At 47.6% G+C, this 19,751-nt stretch overlaps 1 protein-coding gene across 5 annotated transcripts in view; it reads right to left on the bottom strand.

The window, feature by feature from the left end:
- Positions 1–19,751, bottom strand: part of ALPK1 (alpha kinase 1) — a 34,640-nt gene that overhangs the window by 14,361 nt on the left and 528 nt on the right. For 4 of the 5 annotated variants that reach the window (XM_074541897.1, XM_074541894.1, XM_074541896.1 and 1 more), the window contains exons 2-3: positions 8,056–8,246; positions 4,826–4,980 (exon numbers count right to left, since the gene is read on the bottom strand). In XM_074541897.1, the coding sequence (XP_074397998.1) occupies positions 4,826–4,980; positions 8,056–8,173 (273 nt within the window). In that variant the 5' untranslated portion in view covers positions 8,174–8,246. Of the gene's footprint in view, positions 1–4,825; positions 4,981–8,055; positions 8,247–18,863; positions 18,982–19,751 lie in introns of those variants that run through there. The other variant, XM_074541898.1, reaches the window with a different exon arrangement.

Here is a 19,751-nt window from a genome sequence, read left to right as displayed (position 1 = left end):
GGGTGCTCTGGACTCCTGTGTTTGCTGATACCCACTCATCTCAGACCAGTTCAGTCCTAGTTCCACTTGTGATGGCAGCCAAGCTTTAAAACCTTTTTAAAAAACCACAAAACTGAGAGCGGCCAGCAAAGAATTTCTAATTCCGTGAACCAGGCAGGAGAGTCAGAGGCACACACGTACTTCCAGGTGCTTCAGTCCTCTCCCAGGAGCTGCTCCTAGTTAGCACTCCACTGAACCCTAACAAATTGCCCGGTTTTCTTTCCCCTGTCAGATTAAACACAGAGCCACAGCGCCGATGGATGGGGCTGGAGCCGTTCCCCCTCTTACCCCGTCCTTGCCAGAGACCAAAGCTGCTGTCACCGAGTGGGACCGCTCTATCAATCCCTGCCTTTCAGCTGGCAATCAGGGCCCTCTCCACAAGCAGCAGGGAATTAAGCCTCCCACCAGGCCGAGGATGGCAGGAGAAAGCGTGCTGGAGGTGCAGGCTGACACACAGGACAGCCACACACTGCATTGCTGCAGACTGAAGAGTCCAGGCAGCTCCTGGACACTTCCCTCTTGGCTCAGAGCAGAGCAGAATTCTGCCCTGCCCTGAACCTGGTAATTACCTCAAGTTATTCATTCTGCAGGCAGAGGAGAGTTGGGAAATCGAAGGCAGCAGCATTAGGTCAATTAGGGGCAGTTCAAAACACCACAGACTGGGGCAGCTTTTACAACCAACTTTACCTCGCTTCAAGACTGGGAATAACTCCTGACTCCCTCAAGGAAAAAGAACAGCAGCATCTTGTGATGAGGACAGAAAGAGAACTCTTAAAGTGCCCAGGGAGCTGCTTGAAGGGGTGCTCCTTTGGGCCTCAGATCCAACAGGGCAGCAGGGATTTGGGGCACCACGGTCACATGCAGGGTTCCTGCTCTTGATTAGTACCAAAGATACAGAGGTGCCACAATCCTTTTGTGGCCCTGGTTTGTTCTGGACCACTTATAAACTATTGTGGCACATTAAAAGGAGATATTTTAATACTTAAATACAGCAATACAAGAGACAGAACCCCTCTGAGGGAGCAACTGCAAGACCATTAACATCTTAAAATATGAGAAACTTCCCTGAATCAAAAACATTCCTCTTCCCTCAAAACATCGATCCACTCGAGGAAACACATTTAAAGTTGTAAATACTCCAAGAAGCTGCCTCTGGAGGAGTAAATCCTACCCAGGAGCAAAGTGAAGTGATATCCCTATACAAACCCAGGATCCAGCTTCTCTTTTTTTTAAAAAAAAATTTATGGTCTACACAAATTCTGCTGTAGTTTTGCCACACGGGCAGCAGAAGGCAGAGTGCTCTGCAGCACCATGGCAGTCACCCCCGGGAGCTGAAGCTCTCCTGCCTGCACCTCATCTCTGACACTTCTCACTTACAAAGCCCCTGGGAGGCTGGGGTGCCGCGATTCCCGATTCCCGGCTGGAATTCATCCCTCACATCACTCTCCGTTTCACTGGGATCACCCAAGAAGAGCTCTAAAGGAGGCAGGTAGCAAAAGGTCAGCCTCAACCACCCAGATCCCAGGGCTACGATTTAGGGCTTTAATTCTCCTGTTACCACACCCACTGATAGGAGGAGGAGAAAACGAAATCCTCAGCCCCCAGCTTTAGTTATTTTTCCAAAGGCTCTCAGCTCCTCAGCGCCACACACACACCCACAGTTAGGGCACAGTCCCTTGGAATGGGCTCCCTAATGGCAATCCATCAGCACCTAATTAGCCAAGGGCTGCAGGGCCTTATTTTCCACTCTTTTCAATATTCCCATTAAATCCCAGGAGATCCTAGTGCCAGCAGGGCCAGGATCCGAACTCCCCCATCCACAGCAGGGAGCATGGAGCCAGCCTGCACAGCTCCCTGCAGAAGGACCAGAGCAGCCCCACTCCTGAAGGCTTTTCCTTTTGCATTCCCATCGTGCTCATCCCAGCAGATCCTGCTCCATGACTGGAGGCAGGAATTACTGATAGATATGATAAAAATGAAGCAAACTCCACATCACCACTATGGGTTTGCAAACAGGCAAAAAGAACCAAAGAGGAAGAAAAAATCCATTAAAATATTAATGTAGCATGAATCATCCCACAAGAGAACTGTGTGTGTGCAGAGAATCATCCTTCAGCTGAAGGCACAGCAGGTTTTTTGGGATCAAAGCTTCCGTGGACATGGACATGTTGCCCTCTATTGGCTGCTCACCGAGCATTAGGCTAATTCCATCTCTTGGGACAGCCAAGACCTGCAGGAAGGGCAGCCCTGGCAGCCTCCCTTAGGGATCTGCAGCCCCATTTCGAACCCCACAGCACACCTGGTATTCAGGGAGGAAAAATAATCCCTCCTTCTTGATCCCTGCCAGCAAGGACGCTGTGACAATTCTGACTTTGCTTTGCCTTGTGAAAAATACAAAATCCCAGTGTTTCCCAGTTTTGGCTTTGGATAGAGATGCTGGCTATCACCTTTTGGGCCTTAGATTCCCACCACGGGGGCTGAGGGAAGGGCTTGGTTTGCTGGCTGGAACCTGGTAAGAAAACGTGGAAAACCTCAGCATGTTGAGCTTGTCTAACTGCTGTGGCCTTTGGGTGGTGAATCCCGGCAGGAAAAAGGAAAAAAAACCCCAAAATTCCAACCAAACAGTGCACCTTCTCTGGGATGCAGAGGGGCGCTGAGCATCCCCCAGCAAAGAGGAAGGAGAAGAAGGTGGCTCTGCCTTCCTGACGAGCCGGCAAGGCGGGTCCCACTTTTTTTAAAAGCTGGAGAAGGCCGAGGCAAAGCCTTGAAGCCGCAGCCTAATCCTCTTACTCCCTGTGCCGGTCTCATGGAGCTTTTGAGCCCGCTCGCAGAGCGAGCCGTCCGCGGGAGAGCGGCGCGGGCAGCGCGGCCCGCTGCAGCACCGCCAGTGTGTTATGGTAATGAAGCGCCTTCCATTCACCCATCTCAAAGCACTTCTTAAATGTAATGAATCACGGTTTATGAACTTATTCTAAGCATGGCAAATTAAAATAAACAGAGAGGGAAAATTTTTAAAGGGTTTTTTTTCTTTTCTTTTTCCGAACAATAAATCGATAAAGGCTAAATTTTTTTGTGTCCCCGGGGGAATTAAATTATCCTTCTGTCCCTCATGCCAAAAAAAAAAAAAAAAAAAAGAAGAAAAAAAAGTTGCTCAGACTTTTATCTTTCCTCATCACACTGTAATCACTTCTCTTCAGCCTCATTTCCCCCCCAGCTTTTTATTCAAAGAACTGAGGCAGCCTTTGCTCTGCCTTGAAATTTTATTTAAAATAAAAAAGAGGGGGGAGAAGCAATGGATGAAGGGGAAAAAAAAATCCCTTTTCCTGACTAATACTAATAATACAGGTCAAAATGTCAGTCTATCTACAATTAAATGGAAAACAAAAAAGGTTTTCCCTTTTTCCCATGGTACAATGGCGCTGGAATATAAATTACCAATGAAGATGAAATAATACTTCAAAGCACATGGGCAAAGGCAGCACAACGTTTACAAAGTATTTTCCACCACAGGATGAAACACTGGAGACAACGGCAGCCAATGGACTTCAGGGGGTGTGGGTGAATAGCCCAAAACTAGCACGGAGGAGGATTTGAGGTCCCTATAGTCCCTGACCCCACGATAGGCTTTGTTTAACAAGGGCAGCTGCAGTTATCAACAGATGTTTCAGCAATAAATAATTGGTATCATCCCAGAAAAGACCCATCTACCTGGGGAGAGGGCATAATGCAGCAAACACTGCCCCACTATTAGAGCCACATTAATCTCCCATCTAGCCAGGTCTCTCGGGGAGCTGGCTGCAGGTGTTTATCCCGGGAGGGAGCTCACAAACGCTCCCAAGTTACAGGGAGCTGAGCTGGGATTGTAAAGGAGGTCAACCTCCGCCATAAATTTCTGTCTGAGGCCACACACACCAAAGGGAGGGAGAAAACAAATACCCGAGAGCGAGCAGCCACTCCCCGCCCTCCCTCCCGGGGGAAATCCAGGAGCCCCGCCAGGACCTGGGCATGCTGGGGCTGCCACTTCCCAGTCCCGCAGTGCCTTTGCTGAGCTTCTCACTGCTCCACAAGGAATCAAAGCTGTTCCCAAAGAAAAGCTGCTGGCCTCACTGAGGCAGGACTCTCCGGGGCAGGTGAGACCTCCTGGCCACCTTGAAGTTTAACAACAGGCAGGAATGGGATGGTGCTGGCTTCAGGAACAAAAAACACCTCCTACAAAATTCACAACCTCACCTTTATTCCTGTTCCAGCAAAGGGATGGCCCTTAGCCCAGATATTGCACTTACCATGGGAAAAAGGTGTCCTCTATTTGCCACATGCCTGACGTGCCTCCAGGAAAATAAGAAAAGCAATTTCTTGCTACTTTCTAATCTTTGAGCTCAAACTCATCACCTTAAGGGATGGGATCCCCAAGGACCCTTGGAATTCTGCCACTGCTTACACAGGAGGAATTTCTCACAGAAGAAATGACATTGAATCCTTGCCTATCCTGCCTAGGTTTTGGCCAGCTTTGGTCCTCCAAGGGATTCTGCAAGGTAATTTTATTGGAAGAAGAGCAGGTGAGGAGTTGTGCAAGCCCTGCTAAAGCGGGTGATCCTCACGACCAACTTGCAGAGCAGAATTAAACAAAGCACAGCATTCTTGTCAAATTATGGGTTTTTAAAAAAAAACACTATGTGAACATTTTAGTGTTATTATAATGCCAGCTCTTCACATCACCTTAGTGGAGACAGACCCAGAAGTGCCCTGTGAAAGCCCCGGAGCACCACAGCTGTGTTGAACTTCATACCAGCAAGTCAGGCAGCCTGGCGCTGATCATATCTTGCAGGTTTGTTTTGTCTTCTGGGCCCAGCTCTTGTTTGTACTGCCATCTCTCCGGCACAAAGGGCCACTTCATTTCCTTTGCCTCCTCCAGCAGGCTCCTCAGCTCCTCAGGAAGCAGAGCTGAAAGGGTCAAAGAGCAGGTGAGGCTATTGCAGCAGGTTCAGCCACGGCAGCCCCTCCAAAAGGCTTCTCCCAGTTGCTCCCAAGGGCTCTCAGGCTGGTGGGGAGGGCAGGGGAGCTGGCCTGCGCTCGGTTGCGCTTGGCTGCACTGCCCTCCAGGGAAATGGGAGCCTCCAGCCATTAAAAAGGCTTTTAGCAGGAAGTCCTGCCGGCTGGTGGCTGCCTGGGCGTGAAGAGCTGCTCCGAAGGAGGCAGGAGGGAACCTGTTCCCCTGTGTGAGCAGAGAACAATGGGGCCAATGGCACAGAAGATCTGTCCCCCTTGCTCAGGTGACAGTGGCAGAGCCATCCTGGAAAGCCACTTCCAAACTGGGAGATAAACCTGGACCGTAGATGGCAACCAGACAGAAATCTAAAGGGTTATAATGAATATTAAGCACAAGCTCTTGGGCAGTTTGTCCCTCCCTGCTCCCTCTCCATACCGGTCCTAAGCCACACCATCAGCTTTGGATGGATCTCCAACCTGATCCAACTAAGGAAGCAACTGCTAGGAGCACAGAGCCAGAGATTTGGGCCTGGGTCTGTCCTTTCCTTTCAGCCACAGCCCATTTTCCTTTCCCATTTCATTTTCCTTGCAGCAGGGGTGATGTGGATGTGCTGTGCTGTGCTAACCACTCGGCTGGGCAGCCTCTCTGGCCAATAAAAGTGGATTAACAAAGATTATTGACCAGATGGGGTTAATGGTGATCATCAGCTGCAGATCTGGCCCCTTCTGGCCATTAATCCCCCAAAAAAACCCTGCTCAGAGAGCATAGCTGCTTTAGTGAGGCAACACAATAAATGCATTGCTACAGATTTTTTAATAAATCCTTTATGCAGGGACTGTAGAAAATAAACTTCATCAAAAGGATATTACAGGCTTGGACTGCAGCACATTCACAGGTATGGCTTTCCTGGGAAGAAACAGCAAGTTGGACATTTATGGCCCACCCCCAAAAAGTCAAGTTTACGAGCTTCCTGCTTTTTCCAGCCCATGTTTTCTCACTTGTTGCCATCCCAAGGAAATGTGGGGTTTGGAAATCTTCCTGTTACACATCCTGGCTTAAAGTAAAGCCCAATTTCCTTATCCTCCTCGAGTGGTGCCTAAGGGGTTCAGCCCTGAAAGCCGAGGCAAGGTGGCCAAGGGCCAGGGCTGATGGGGAGAAGAAGCCCTGCTCCCACCCTCACACTGGAAAATCAGTGCAGGAGCAGAAATATCCATCTCAGCACGGGGATATTCACCTCATCACACGGAACAAATTGTTGGACAGAAGGACTTATCTCCCAGTAGAAGGGACTGAACTGCCTGAGTCTTTTCCCAAGGAAGATCCAGATCCAAGGACAAGAGTTTGCCCTCATAACAGAGAGCTGTTCTCACTGCTGGCAATTTAAACTCATTCATTAACCAAGGCTGAATGGTCACAGAAGTGGACTGCAATGATTTCTAGCCTAAAGAAGAAATAAAGAAAAGATCCAGACCCACCCAACACCCGTTCTGCCCCCTAAAGTGAGACCAAGATGTGCTCCACCTCTCCCCACCATTTTTACGGATTTGGCCTTCAGTCCTTCCTGCCGCAGGTCTGGGAAAGCCGGGGGGGACGGGAACAAAGGCAGCCCCAGGAGGAGAGGGGGGCAGGAAGGGTCCCCCGAAGCCGAGAGCCGCCGAGCCCCAGCAGTTATTAATGTCGCTGTCACCACCCCGCTGCTGGGTATTTTCCTTCCAGCTGATGGGAACACGGCCCTGGAAAAGCCCGAGCAGCACTCGAGGCTCTGATGGCCCATTTCCTGAAGCAGTTTACCTGAAGGACCGTGTCCAATCGAGTGATTATAAGGGCACTGATTCACCTTATCTGGAACTAAACTGATTATTTCTCATACTTTGTGGTATTTAATAGGAGAAAAGGAGGGAGGAGGAGGGGGGGGGGGAAAAAAAGCGCTACCTGATTAGGGGTTCAAGAGCCTATTCTGCGGAGCCACAATAAAACTTAAAAGAATTTGCGACGAGGAAACAAAGTGCCCTTTGTTGGAAACAAAAGAAGAGGAGAGAAAAATCTTCCAGTATCCATAACAGAAACCTTCACGCCACCCTCCAGCGCAAACAGACTTAGGTGCTTCAGGAAAAGGCAGCTGACCTCCCAGCAAGAACAAGGATGGTCGGAAAAACATCATCTCAACGGCTCCGCGCCCCGGGACAAACAAAGGGCTTTAAGGATCACATTAACGTTTGGGCCGAGCCACTCAAGCACGGCGAAAACGAAACATTATTAACACCGAACTGGGGAACGGGCAGCGCCGCAGATGTGGCACGCAAAGGGAAACCTTAATGCCGCTGGAGTGCAGAAATGATAAATCCTCCCTTCGCGGCCGTACCAAAATTGCTGCTGGTTTTCAGCAGGTAACGCCAGCATTGAAACAAATGAGGAGTCCTTCTATTATTTATTTAGCCCTCGCTAAGCGCTGCTTCCTTTCCTGGTTATTTATTCCAGCCTTTAGCCAGCATGGATTTTCCTTTCAAGAGGCATATTGCAAAGGGGTTTTTTTTAGGTGGTTTTTTGGTTGGTTTTTTTTTTTTTTTTTCCCTTGGACACCACTTATAGAGGTCACACACATTTTACAAGATAAAGACTCGGGCAATGAGCTCTTTAATATATGAGGAGAAACTGACAAACACAGAGAGCCCTCCCCCAGTTCCTATGAAAGGAGAGGAAATATGTGCCCTTATTCAGAAGTTGCATCCTTTTTTTTTTTCCTTTCTGTCTCTCTCTCTCTTTTTTTTTTTAATAACTGAAATTTATGTGCATCAGCAAACTTTTGGTCATTGTTCTTCCCAAACTAAACTGTTCCTTACAGCCTCATGTTTACTGAAGCCTAAAATTAGAACTGACAGCAATTCACTGCAACAAAGTGCACTTCTTTCCCTGCCTGCATCCCATTCACGGCCCCGAAATCCAGGCATCTCTTGACACTCACGGAGACGAAAAATAGGGCAGGGCTGAGCGCCGACGGGGCGCTGCCGCCTTCCCTGGGGAGAGCTCACCTTGGCACCGCCGGTATTCCCGCTGCTCCGCCTCTCCCGGTGCCCGGGGCAGCAGCTCGGTGCCCAGGGCCCGCTGGCACTGCTGCAGCAGCGCGGCCACGGCGCTCTGCCCGCTCATGACCGCCCCGGCCCCGCGGTGATCAATTACCCAGGAGATCCCCGTGGAAAGGATCCCTTCGAGGCCGAGGTACCTGGCAGACAAAGGAGGGGGAAAACGATTAACTAAAGCAACATCAAATATCCGAAAGGCTCAACCAGGGGGAGATAATAGGGGGAAATCGAGGAAAATACGTGGCAGGCCCAGAGGACTTTATTAGAGGAGTGTGTGAGATCACTGCAGGCTCCCGGGGACAGTGTGAGGGGAGCATCTCTGAGGGCCAGAGAGAGAGGACGGGCTCGTCAGTGGAGCCATGACGGGTTCATCAGTGAAACAATGACATCCCGAGCAGGGAAGCGACTGGCGGGGCTGTGCCAAAGCCCTCTGCACCTGGGAGGCTCGGGCTAACCGGGATGGAGTGGCAGAAAGGAGCTGTGTGCATTCCCCGGACCATAGAGACCTTCTCTTTCACCGTGGGATGCCACCCCGTGGGTGAATGTTCTCCTCCATGTGCTGAGGACGTTGCCAGCGGTGATGCAGGAAATCCCCACCATTCCTATGACAGGTATCTGCCTCAGTACTTGCCAGAATGCTCAGGCAGCTTTCAAAAATTAAGCACAAGATAAAGACTTAGGGTATGGGGTTTTTTCCCCCCATCGATTTAGAAAACTGTTCCTGCAGCCTGAAGCAATACAATCAGGAGCAGCCTCAGTGAAAATACATCTAAAACTGGGAAAACACTATGGCAGTGAAGGGGGGAGTGCAAAGGACAACACACACAGAGGCACAATTTGCTCTGCTGGCTGGAAACCACTCACATTTCAGCAGCTAAAATGTTTCCAGGCAGTTTTTTCCCCCTTTCTGCCATGGCTCTGGGATGGCTGGATGCTGGAGCTGGTGGCAGATAGGCCGTGCTCTCAAGGGCACTGAGCAGGAGCAAGCTGCCAGACTGAAAAGCAGAGGGCAAAAGAGAGGCACTCATGCGAAAGCAGAGAGGATCAGAGATCCTGCCGTGGAGGGCAGGTGGAGCAGGGCAAACCACGGGATTCAGAGCAAAGAGCCTGGAGGCAGGAGCTCCTCACTGGGGCTCTGACTGCCTCTGCAGATGCAAATGTCACAGAAAGAAGGATTTTGAAAAGTAGCTGTGAAAGAGAGACCAAGGGAAGGAGCACGAGCACCTAAGAGAAGCTGGGGAGCAAGTAAGAGATCAGCCAGAGGCAGAGCCATGGATAGAAGCAGAAGGAAAACTTAAAAGCCTTGCCCATCTTTTTAGCCCCAAGTAAGAGCCACTCTCTGCAGGGTTGGAGCCATCTGAGCATGGCTGGATGCCGGGAGCACATCCCTGTGGATGCACCAGGAATGGAACCCAGCATGGTCCACAGCCCACCCAGGAGATGGGGCTGAATTACCTGTTCCTGGAAAAGATGAATCTTAAAAAGGGCACAACAATGGTGTAAGCCCACATCCCAGTTCACAAAGGGGCTCTCTCCCCAAGGATCTGTCAGGGACACATCTCTGAGCCCAGGAACAACAGCCAGAGAGCAGAGTCCTCTGCTCCAACCTGCTAGGTCTGATCCTGTTGCTGGGTATCCATCAGGGAAAAGTGTGGTCACACTAACACACCTATGCCAGCGTGGCTTGCTCTGCAGCACTGACATCTGCTAATTGATTTATCTGATTACCCAGCCCTGTGGGAAGGAGTGTGCAGCTGTCCCAGGAGTACCTCCCAGGTTGGGATGAAGCCTCCCTGCCATCTGGCCCGGACTCCATTCCTTTGTGTAATTGATTTCTCAAAAATCTCATTTTCCAGGGAGCCTACTCCAGTGACTTCCATGCACACACACACCTGCTTTGGATCTGCTGTGGACAGCAGTCCTGGGAGCCTGGAAAGTGCTTCAGGAGTGTGCAGAAGCACACTGGAGAAAGCCTGTGCTCAGCTGCCACCTCACAGCCTGTAAATAAATGCTCATAAGCACCATTTGCTGTGAAGGTGCACTGAAGCAAGCAAACGCCGGGTTATTTCCCTTTACAAAAAATACCATGGCTCCGGGAGCACCCAAGGGAGCTGGTGGATGTGCTCCACTTCTCAGTGCTACAGCCCAGACCTTAAAGCCCAGCCTTCCTCGGGTCTTTACTGCAGGCAGGAGGGCCCCGTGGCTTTGTGAGCCACACAGGCTGCCATTCTCACAAAGAGCTGCCAGGGCTTAGCAGGGAAGCTCAAATTAGTGTGGAAGTACAGCACTTGGCTTCCTTGAATTTGGAGGATTTAACTCACCAGGAAACTGCAGGGTCCCTAACACTGATCCACACACGTCAGCAAGCCAGGGATTTCTCTCCAAGTACCTTTTTCCAAGGAATTGAATAAACAGCAAGGACACAGAGTAATAAAATAATGATTTACAGCAGCAGCACCGCAGTGCTGGGAGCACAGAGAGAAGTGCAATAAACTGTACATTAGTGCTCAGGAGGTAGAGAGCCTTTTGAGACCCATCACTGGGGACAATGACTCGCATCATAAAATCAGCTTAAGATGCGCCACAGAGCCCTAAAGCACATCAGCACCCTTCACACAGATGCCACTTTGCAAGTTGTGCTTTGTGACAGCTGTGGCATTGAGTGACAGCTGGGAGGGGGGAATAACCAGGCACGCAGCTTTCCTGGGGAAACACAGGACCTGAGCCGAAAGCCCAAGAGCAGAACAGCAAAAACTTCTGGAGGCCTTTAGAAGCCTCTCAATGGTTGCTAATCAGCTTTCTCAGAGTTCCCTTAAATCCTAACAAGTGGCACTTTAAGGAGATGGTTTTGAAGTGGTGAAAATTGCAGCCTGACATGCTGCAAAACTGCCTGGGCAAAAATGTTTTCTAAGCACGTACTTAAAAAAGCTCTTTGAAAACACATAATAAAAAACAATTTTGCATCAGATTGAGGATTTAAGCACTCCTTGGTGACAAGAGAGCTGCTTTACTCCTGTTTCAGGCAAAACCAGCTTTTAAATGCTTGATATAATTGTTAGGACACTAAAACAGAAAGGATGAGAAAAAAAAATAATCAGTGCCATTTCTGACTGGAGTCTGGATTAAAATTATTCCTTGCATCAAATATGATGAAAAAAATATTACAAAGGTCTCAGGGGATGAGAAAATACATTTCTGTGGTTCCCTCTAATTGGGGCTGGGGTTCAGAACGAGAGGGAAGGAAGGAAAGATTGGGTGGGACACAGAGAAATGATCTCTTTAATAAGAAATGGGCCATACTGTGACATTTCAGAGCCCTTGGGCTAGAAGACCAAAAGATCTGTCAAGAGAAAGGAATTTTAAGTTCTGCCATGGGTGGAAGGAAGCCTGGGAGTCAATCTAGCCACTTTAAGACTGCAATTAGCTCTGGAGGCTTTAAGAAAAAGAAGATGTAATTGCTGCACTCAAACTTCAAATGCAGCAAGGATAACAAGCGCTGGTTTCTCAGACAACATCATTTGGGAAATTTTCCGCAGCATTATGGTCCTGAAACACAAATTAGAGATCGCCAGGCCTTTTCTCTCTGAAAATATATTATCCTAATTTTCATCTTATTCAGGGTACCTTCTAGCTCCAGGGAGACTAATGAAGAGGAAGCAAAGACCTGCTGAGTTCCATGTGGAGACTACATTTATGGATTAATCCCAACAGGGAGCAAATAAACCTTATTCCCAGAGCTCTCGGTCGGGACTCCACACAATCAATCGAGGAATGGATAGTTATTTATGGCTGAGGCTGTTTTGACTTTCAAATAAACATTTTAATTATTTTAAGTGTTACGCTGGAACTTGGAATGGGAGCCCTGCTTTCATGGCACTGCCTTGCTCTCCTGCCTCCTAATCCCAAACCACTCTGGTCATTATGACACCGTGCAAACCACGCTGATCTTCATGCCTAAAACATTGCAAAGGTAAAATATGTGGGCCAGGCAAACTAGAGAAGAGGGAGGAAGAAGAGGGAGGAGGATAAATGAAAGAAACACTCTCAAGATACACTGAGCCCGAAGAAAATGAGGTGCCCAACTCTGAAACCCTTTTGCAATCAGGTTGGCACATCCTGATCCATCTTTGTACCCTGCTCTCCCCTGCCTGCTCCTACGAGCAATTTTAATAACCAAAGTGCTTTGGAGCGTTTCTTTTCCAACAGCTCATTTTCAATTCAGTACCTGCACCACTTGCACTGCCAGCTTTTCCCTCCAGCCTAATTTGCTGTGCTGTGGCCTTTCCACTCAGAGATTATGAAGCCACACTCATTTTCAGGGAAGCTCTTCAGAGTCCCTTGCTAAATAAAGGCAAGGGGTGAAATCACGACACAGATCTGTTGGAGTTACAGTCTCACCTTCACTCTGTATTCTGGCATTTCATCTCCCTCTGCTTTCTGTATGGAGACTGAAAAAACTGCAGGAGGTTGTCCTTGGGAGAGCAGTGGAACATTTGGGCTGGTGTTTCCACCTGCAGCAGGTGAGGGGGAGCATGCACACCACACAGCTGCTCTGCCTTGGCTGCTCTCCCTCCCGTGGATTTGTGCATGAGCCTTCTGGAGCCCTTCCTGCCACTCCTGACAAAAATAACAGGCTCAGCTTCATTTCTGGATTTGGCTGCTTGAGGGATTAAAAACTAAAACAGGAAAAGAAAAATAAAAATAAAAAATGCCATTCTCTAAATAACTTAGCAAAAGTTTCAATAATTGAATTAATATAATCTCCACAGAAGGCAAATTCAGTTTCCCTGAACATTTCAGTGCACACATGCTTGTGTTTTCCTAGAGCATTTACCTTTCTTTGCAGAAAGATGGTTTTAAAAAAATAAACAGATTTGCTGGGGGCTTTATTCATTTAGTTAGCTAGTTTACTTCTCTGGCTTAAAGATTAGATGTTTTCTTTTGGTAAAGCTGGCTATCCCAACTGGCTGTATTAAAATAAGGAAGAATCTCAATCAAAAAGCCTCTCCTAAGGCAAGCTTTCTTGTTAATATGCACCAACATGAAAGGGTTTCTTTTCATCCTATACAACTACAGTGTGTGTAAATTGCAGGGGGCTCATTGGCATAAATCTTGGCTGTGACCTCTGAGGTAAACTGGATTTACATTACTTTCTGACAAGAATTAAATGAAGGCCTTGTGGATATATGAACAGCCTTCTAGACTGCAACAGATGGGCATGAATGTGCTCCCTAGGCAAACTATCAGTGACATCTGTGTCCTCCAAATTCTGGTGGTCTCAGCCAATTAGCAGGCAAAAGGGGAGAGAAGAAAAAAAAAAAAAGAAAAAAAAAGAAAAAAAAAAAGCCTGCCCCTGCACAATTTCCCCAGGCAGAGCTGAAGGAGAAGTGCTTCTGTTTGGAAATGGGATCAGGAGCAGCCTCCAGCAGCAAGGAGGTGCTTTGCTCCAGTGCAGAGGTAACACTGCAGGAAAAGCTGAAGTAATTAGGTAGAAGAGACATTAATATATTAATATTAACACAGGGCAAATCCCAGCCCCACCTGAGGCTGTGTGGGGCTGGGACAATGGGCTACCATCATGGATTTCCACTGCTGCAGCCAAGGATGGAGATTTGTAGGTCCTAAAAAGCAGAGGAGGGGTGAAAGTGAAGCCCAGTGCCTGACAGAGCTAAGGCAGGAAAAGCCCCTCTCCTGATCCATATTCACACCCCACCACGGCTCCCCTTCCCTGCAGAGAGCTGGAAGGGACCCAGAAGGGTTCCCAAATCCTCTCCAAAGGGGATTCCCATCCCCTCCTTGGGCGGATGGGCTCTGGGGAGCCGCACACGTGATGGCCACTGCACCTGCCTGCTCCAGAGCTCAGAGCTTTGTGGAAGAGCATTTCAGCTACAAAAAAACATCCTGGGGAGAAAAACCTTTCCAGTTTTGTTTGTCAGAAGGAGGTTTGGGATTCCTTGGTGCAGCACAGCCACTGAACAGAGCCAAAGCCACACAGCAACTGCTCAGCACACAGAGAAGTGGCCAGAGGGGCACCAGGGAGTCAAAACTCCATCTCCAGCCTGCAGCAGAGCCATGGTTTCAGGCCAGCTGTAGCACAGGAGTGACCCAAAATGTGAGGCTCACTCTCTGTCTCCCAGATTTGAATGGAGCTGCCATGGCAGGAGCAGGCAGGACCTCTGGCTAAAATCAGAGCATGGAACAAAAGCACCTGTTGTTTCGCCCTGGTCATGACTTTTCAGAGAGGCCACTTGGGTGCTTTTCCCCCTCATCACTGCTGTCCCAAGTAATACTGGGGGATGTAGAAAAAAAAAAAAAAAGGAATAATTGAGGGGCAGATCAATAAATTAAAAAGTTCTAAAAAAAAGAAAAAGAAAAAAAGGCATAATGAATTTGGTACAGCACATATTTTTAGATCAAAGATGCCTTTGAAGTGACAAACCCTTAATCCATAAACTACTGAAGCACTTCCTTTCTCTTCCAAACTACTTGTTGTCAAATAAAATGGAAGTTAAGGAAATTATCTTTATCTGAAAATGGCCAAAAGAAGCCATCACCTAATGACAGCCTTGTCAAAATGACAATTGGGGAAATTGTTAGGAAGGGGAGGCCTGATGACTGGAGGAATAAGCTGCCTGTTTGCTCTAATCTGGTCAGGCAGGCCCCACACAATTCCAGTCAGCTTGCTGTGTGAAACAGCTAAGTCTTTGTCAGAGCAGGCAGGGGCTGGAAAGATTTCTCTTTCATGAATATGTATCACCACCCTCCACGTCTGCAGAAAAAAACCCCCAAACCTTCCAAACAGCAAAATAAAATGAAATGATAAAACCCAACAAATCCCAGAACAAGAAAATCCTGAGATATGGAGGCACACGGATGGAAAAAGCATCTGAGGAATGAAAGTGCACGTTTGGGAAGCGTAGCCAGGAGGAGCCTCTTCCCAAAGGCTTTCTTTGCACTTTTATGCCCCAGCAGGCTGGGATGAGGCACTTCAAGTGCACAAAGGCAGAAGGGCCCATCGGGGTATTTAATGTCCATCACTGTGTGGTTTAGATTTGGTGCTGGTGGCACCAAACCCCACAGACACACACGGAGCTCACAGGAATTCCTTGTGCCAGCAGGGAATCACCCCAGCAGGTCTGAACACTTCCAAGGGCAGGCACAGAGGCAGCTTTGGATCAGGGGCAGAAATTTCCTGTGAAGCCTCAAACTTCATCCCACTGAAATGAATTTTCTGAGAGATGTCCACGAGATCTGTAAACAAAACCCATCACAACATCTGAAACTGAAACTGTTGAAACTCCTGTAAACCCAAAAACGGTGTTTAAAGCAATGATGGGCAGATGGGAAGAGAACACAGGATCCAACAAAGCCCATCTCTGCTGCAGAAAACCCAAATGAAGACATTTTAAGCAGTGCTGGGTTTTGTCTCTGTTGGAGAACTACAACATCAGTCAAAGCACAAGGTCTGAAAAGTTACCTTCAAGTGCTTGCTGCCATCTTTTTAACTTTGCTTGTAAAACTGCAAACCAGATCCTGATTTATTACAGAGAGCTTGTGGGGATACCATAAACTTCAGTTTTTCTCGAAACAACGACCAGAATATGAAAGTTTGGCTCCCAGCAGAGATATCAAGATGCTGTGCTCACTTCTGAGGTTGCCCATATTATGCAATGTTTGCTGTAGACATTTCCATTTCATTAGCATATTCTGCTTTACAGGAAACCCAGCAATGAATGCTGTCCCTGATCTGAGGCTAATCCTCTTTAAAGAGCTACAGGCTATATTACATGTGGCCACAGCCACGGCTGTGCCAGGCCTGCAGCACTTTGAAGCCTATTGAACAGTGCTCCCTTGTGAGGCCATGCACAGAGACAGAAAGGGATGCTCCCTGTGCTCCGAAATCCTGCTCTTCCCACCTCCAGGAGCTCCTCTCAGGGACAGAGCAGAGACACCCAGCTGCCCTCACCACCCCTCAGTGCCAATTTATGTGCCTACAGTAATAAAAATCCCTTTTTTTCCTAAACGTCGGCAGCAACTGCCCCGAGGGAGGGCTTCCAGAACAATCAAAGGTGAAGAGAACCAGACAGCTGCTTCCCTGAGTAGGAAGGAAGGTGCTTGAGTAGTTTGGGACAAACAGACATATCTATCTTGGAAGGGAAAAGAGAGAAATGGTCACGGATGTACCTGTAAGGCTGCATTGCTCACAGCTGGGTGCCCCTGAAAGCTGTAAACTGAGATAATGGAAGTGTGTTTTTATTGCCACACACTGTGGAATCTCCAACACCTTCACAACTACAGAAATTTAAAGGGGAAAAAAATTACAAAAGAACAAGAAGGTCACTATGTTCTCTGGTCCTGCTACATATCAGCAAAATGTAGCTTATATTATCTTTAATTGTTCAAAATTACTTTATTTGTTCAATGAAGGGAACTGGAAAGGCTGACTCTGCTCAGCCTGCAGTGTGCGCGTGAAATTTTCTCTGTCTGAATGGCGTCAAACCAGACAAGGAGAGTGGGTTCAGCCTCCACAGTAAAATGCGGGGCCTGGTGAAGGCAATGTTCAACTCCTTGCTATCAAAATAGCCACAAAAATTATTTTTTCCATTGCAGCAGAGGGAGAAAGGGTCCAGAGAAAAAACAAACACAAGTGGAGGGAGTAGCAAAGGGAATAGGAAAAGTAATCAGGAGGATGGTGAGAGGGAAGAACAGAGAGCAGGAGGGAAAGGAAAAGGGAAGAGAAACTGAGAAGGAAGAGAAAGGGAGAAGCCAGACAGGCTCTGAGAGAGGACCGGGGGCAGACCATGATGCAGAATGACAATGAGAACTTGGAAAGGGACAAAACAAAAGTTCATCTTGTCAGGAGTACTTCTCAGCAGCCAAGGTGAATATTCCTCACCAGTTTATTCAGGTCACATGAGAAGAAAAGAGGAAGAGCTCTTTCCCCTGTGTAAACAAGGATCAAAGAGGGAAATAAACAGAGGGAATTGTGCCTTCTCCTCCTCCTTTGGAAGATCTCTCTGCTGATGGAGGGGAGCTGCCCTTGGCACTGGGAGCTAAAACTTCAGGGAACACACATCCTCTCCTCCCTGTGACACTGACATCCAGTGGAATACAGTGGGATATCTCTGGAGCACACCTGCCTTGGAGAAGGGCCTGTCTCTTTTCTGTTTGAGCATGAGGCACTCGGTTGCTGTGCAGTAATAACTCACTGCAGAACCTCACTAAAGGTTGTTGCACACTCCATCAGGCCTTTCCCAACTCCTGGAAGTTCTCACTACTATTATTACCAATAACTTACAAGCACCTCGACAACTCTTGCACCACCAAAATTAAATGTACGACTGAAAACTAAAATTAAAGAAAAAGGAAAGAACCCCAGCAACAAACGAACAACTAATTAGCACAAAACACAAAAATCCCCCCAAACGAACCTTGTGTTCCCATGTGTGGTCACAAACTGCCACCTACTGGCTCCCACTCCTGTGCTCGGAGTGCCTGGGTGGCTCGGAATGAGAAAAGGCTGTCAGCAGCCTGGGCTTTATGGTCCTAAATCACTCAGCTGTCACCCAGCTGCTCCTCAGGGACTTGGCAGGACAAATTCAGGTCACCCCTGTGCCATCCCGGGACAGGGCAGGTACAGCAGCACTGTGCCCAGGCTTGTGTGGCAGGTGACAAGCACAGTGAGGCATTTAACACCAGGGAAAGCCAGCAAACAGGGCTGGAGGGGACAGACACCCACCTACTGCACTCTTCTTGGGCTTTCTGAGCCCAAAAAACCACGGGAATTATACTCACAACATTTACATCTGAACCCACAGGCAAATCTGAGCACCACATCGACAGTTTTGATAACCAGGTGTAAAATCTGACCTTAGGAGAGAAGGGCAGAACTGTGGAAATCTCAGCAAGCAGAAATCAGGCCAGACTTCCTGCTGATTCAGCAGGGTCAGGAAACTTTGGTAGTGTAAATTTCAATACAGAGACAAAGAGAAAGTTTCAGACTGGTCTGGAAAGGCTTTTATGCCATAAAAGGCTAAAACTTTAAAGGACTTTTTCCCCAAGTGTCCAAGAAATGTCACCACAGCATTCCCTGTCATAAGCACTCCCTCAGATGATTAAGAGACTATACTTCCTATAACTCTTCTGACCTACCATGAACATGCCAGAAAGAGAAAGAAGCACATTTCCCCTCACTGACTCCTGTTTCCTAAGCCAATTAGGACTGGCAGCAAAATAAAAGTTCCTGGTATTTTTTCATTTCCCAGATTTATCTATGGATTTTGCTCTGAATTTAGAGGAATCAGTTGTCAGAACAACAACACAACGTCACAGCCACGGCAAAACCACCTCAGTCTTCCAGCCTGGAAAACACTAAATCAGCCCAAACACCACATTTATCTGCAGTTTTGCTTTTGACCAAAGAAAATTCAACAAAAATAAGTTATTGTAATGCTGGAATGACCTCTACTACAGAACAGAAGAATTTCAGCAGGAAGATCACCCAAAAACCCCACAGGCACAGAGTGCCTCCATATTTTTTTTTCCCTCATCAAGGACAAACCTGGAGCTGTTTTCCTGAAGCTGGCAGCGTTTCAACTGGCTAGAAACTTATTGAAGAGAGAAGCTGTAAATCCAGTTCCTGCCCTCCCCTGTACAAAATCACACAGAGCTATACTTAAACCATAAAACAATAAAGAATATGCAGCTAATTTGACGTTACACAATCCTAGGGGAAAAAGGGAAAGGTCTTTACTTACCTCAATAGATACAAGTATCAAAATAATCCCATCAGAAAAGTTGTCTGATGACCCGGGACTCGGCTGTTTCCGGAAACAAAGGGCTGACAGGAATTGTAACCGTCGACAGATGCAATAAAGAGCAGGATTGCACAACTCTGGCTTTTCCAGAAGGCAACAAAGTATTTCATTTTTCTTGTGTGTGAACACACAGACCCAGCCCTGCCTGCTGTAAAAAATGCCTTTACTCTGGGAGAAAGTTGGAACAATCTGTTTTTCTTCTCTGCTTTTCAGCACAACTTCTTGCAAAATACAGTTTAATCCTTTTTTTTTTTTCCTTTTTTTTGTCAGGGAGAAGAGCCCATGGAACAGCCCTATTAGACTGCATACAGATAAAAGTTATTCCATATGAACTACAAGGGAATTTATCAACCCACAAGTCATTGACCTGTTTGTTGAAGATATGAAAAGAACCCACAAGCGAAAAACAGTTTGTATGAAGTAAGGCAGGATTTGATGGCCCATGCCAAAGCAAAGAAGCCCTCAGTACTTGCAGTGCAGGCACAGGGAAGGGAGGACAGGGAATGTTTGGGATCAGGATGGAAAAGGAACGGGTTCACTTCGCCACTTGTACTGGGCTGAGAGCATAACACAGGTGAACATGGAAAACCAAGCCGCTGGATAAAGAAAAATCCACGGCTGTCTCAGGATTTGTAAAGGGAAAAGAAAAAAAAGAGAAGGGAGGAAAAGTTTTCAGATCAGTTTAGACCATCGGCCAGGGCAACATTATTTCCCAAAGGTGGTGCAATTAACCTGAACTCTGGTTGCTTAGAGCAAACAACCAAACATTTTAAAAGAATCAATTTAACAACATCATCAGGTCAACTGCTATATGCCCGCAGTGCGCTG

Source organism: Zonotrichia albicollis, chromosome 5 (assembly GCF_047830755.1).
Source record: "Zonotrichia albicollis isolate bZonAlb1 chromosome 5, bZonAlb1.hap1, whole genome shotgun sequence".
Lineage (NCBI taxonomy): Eukaryota > Metazoa > Chordata > Aves > Passeriformes > Passerellidae > Zonotrichia > Zonotrichia albicollis.
This window is presented reverse-complemented; position numbering and strand designations above follow the sequence as displayed.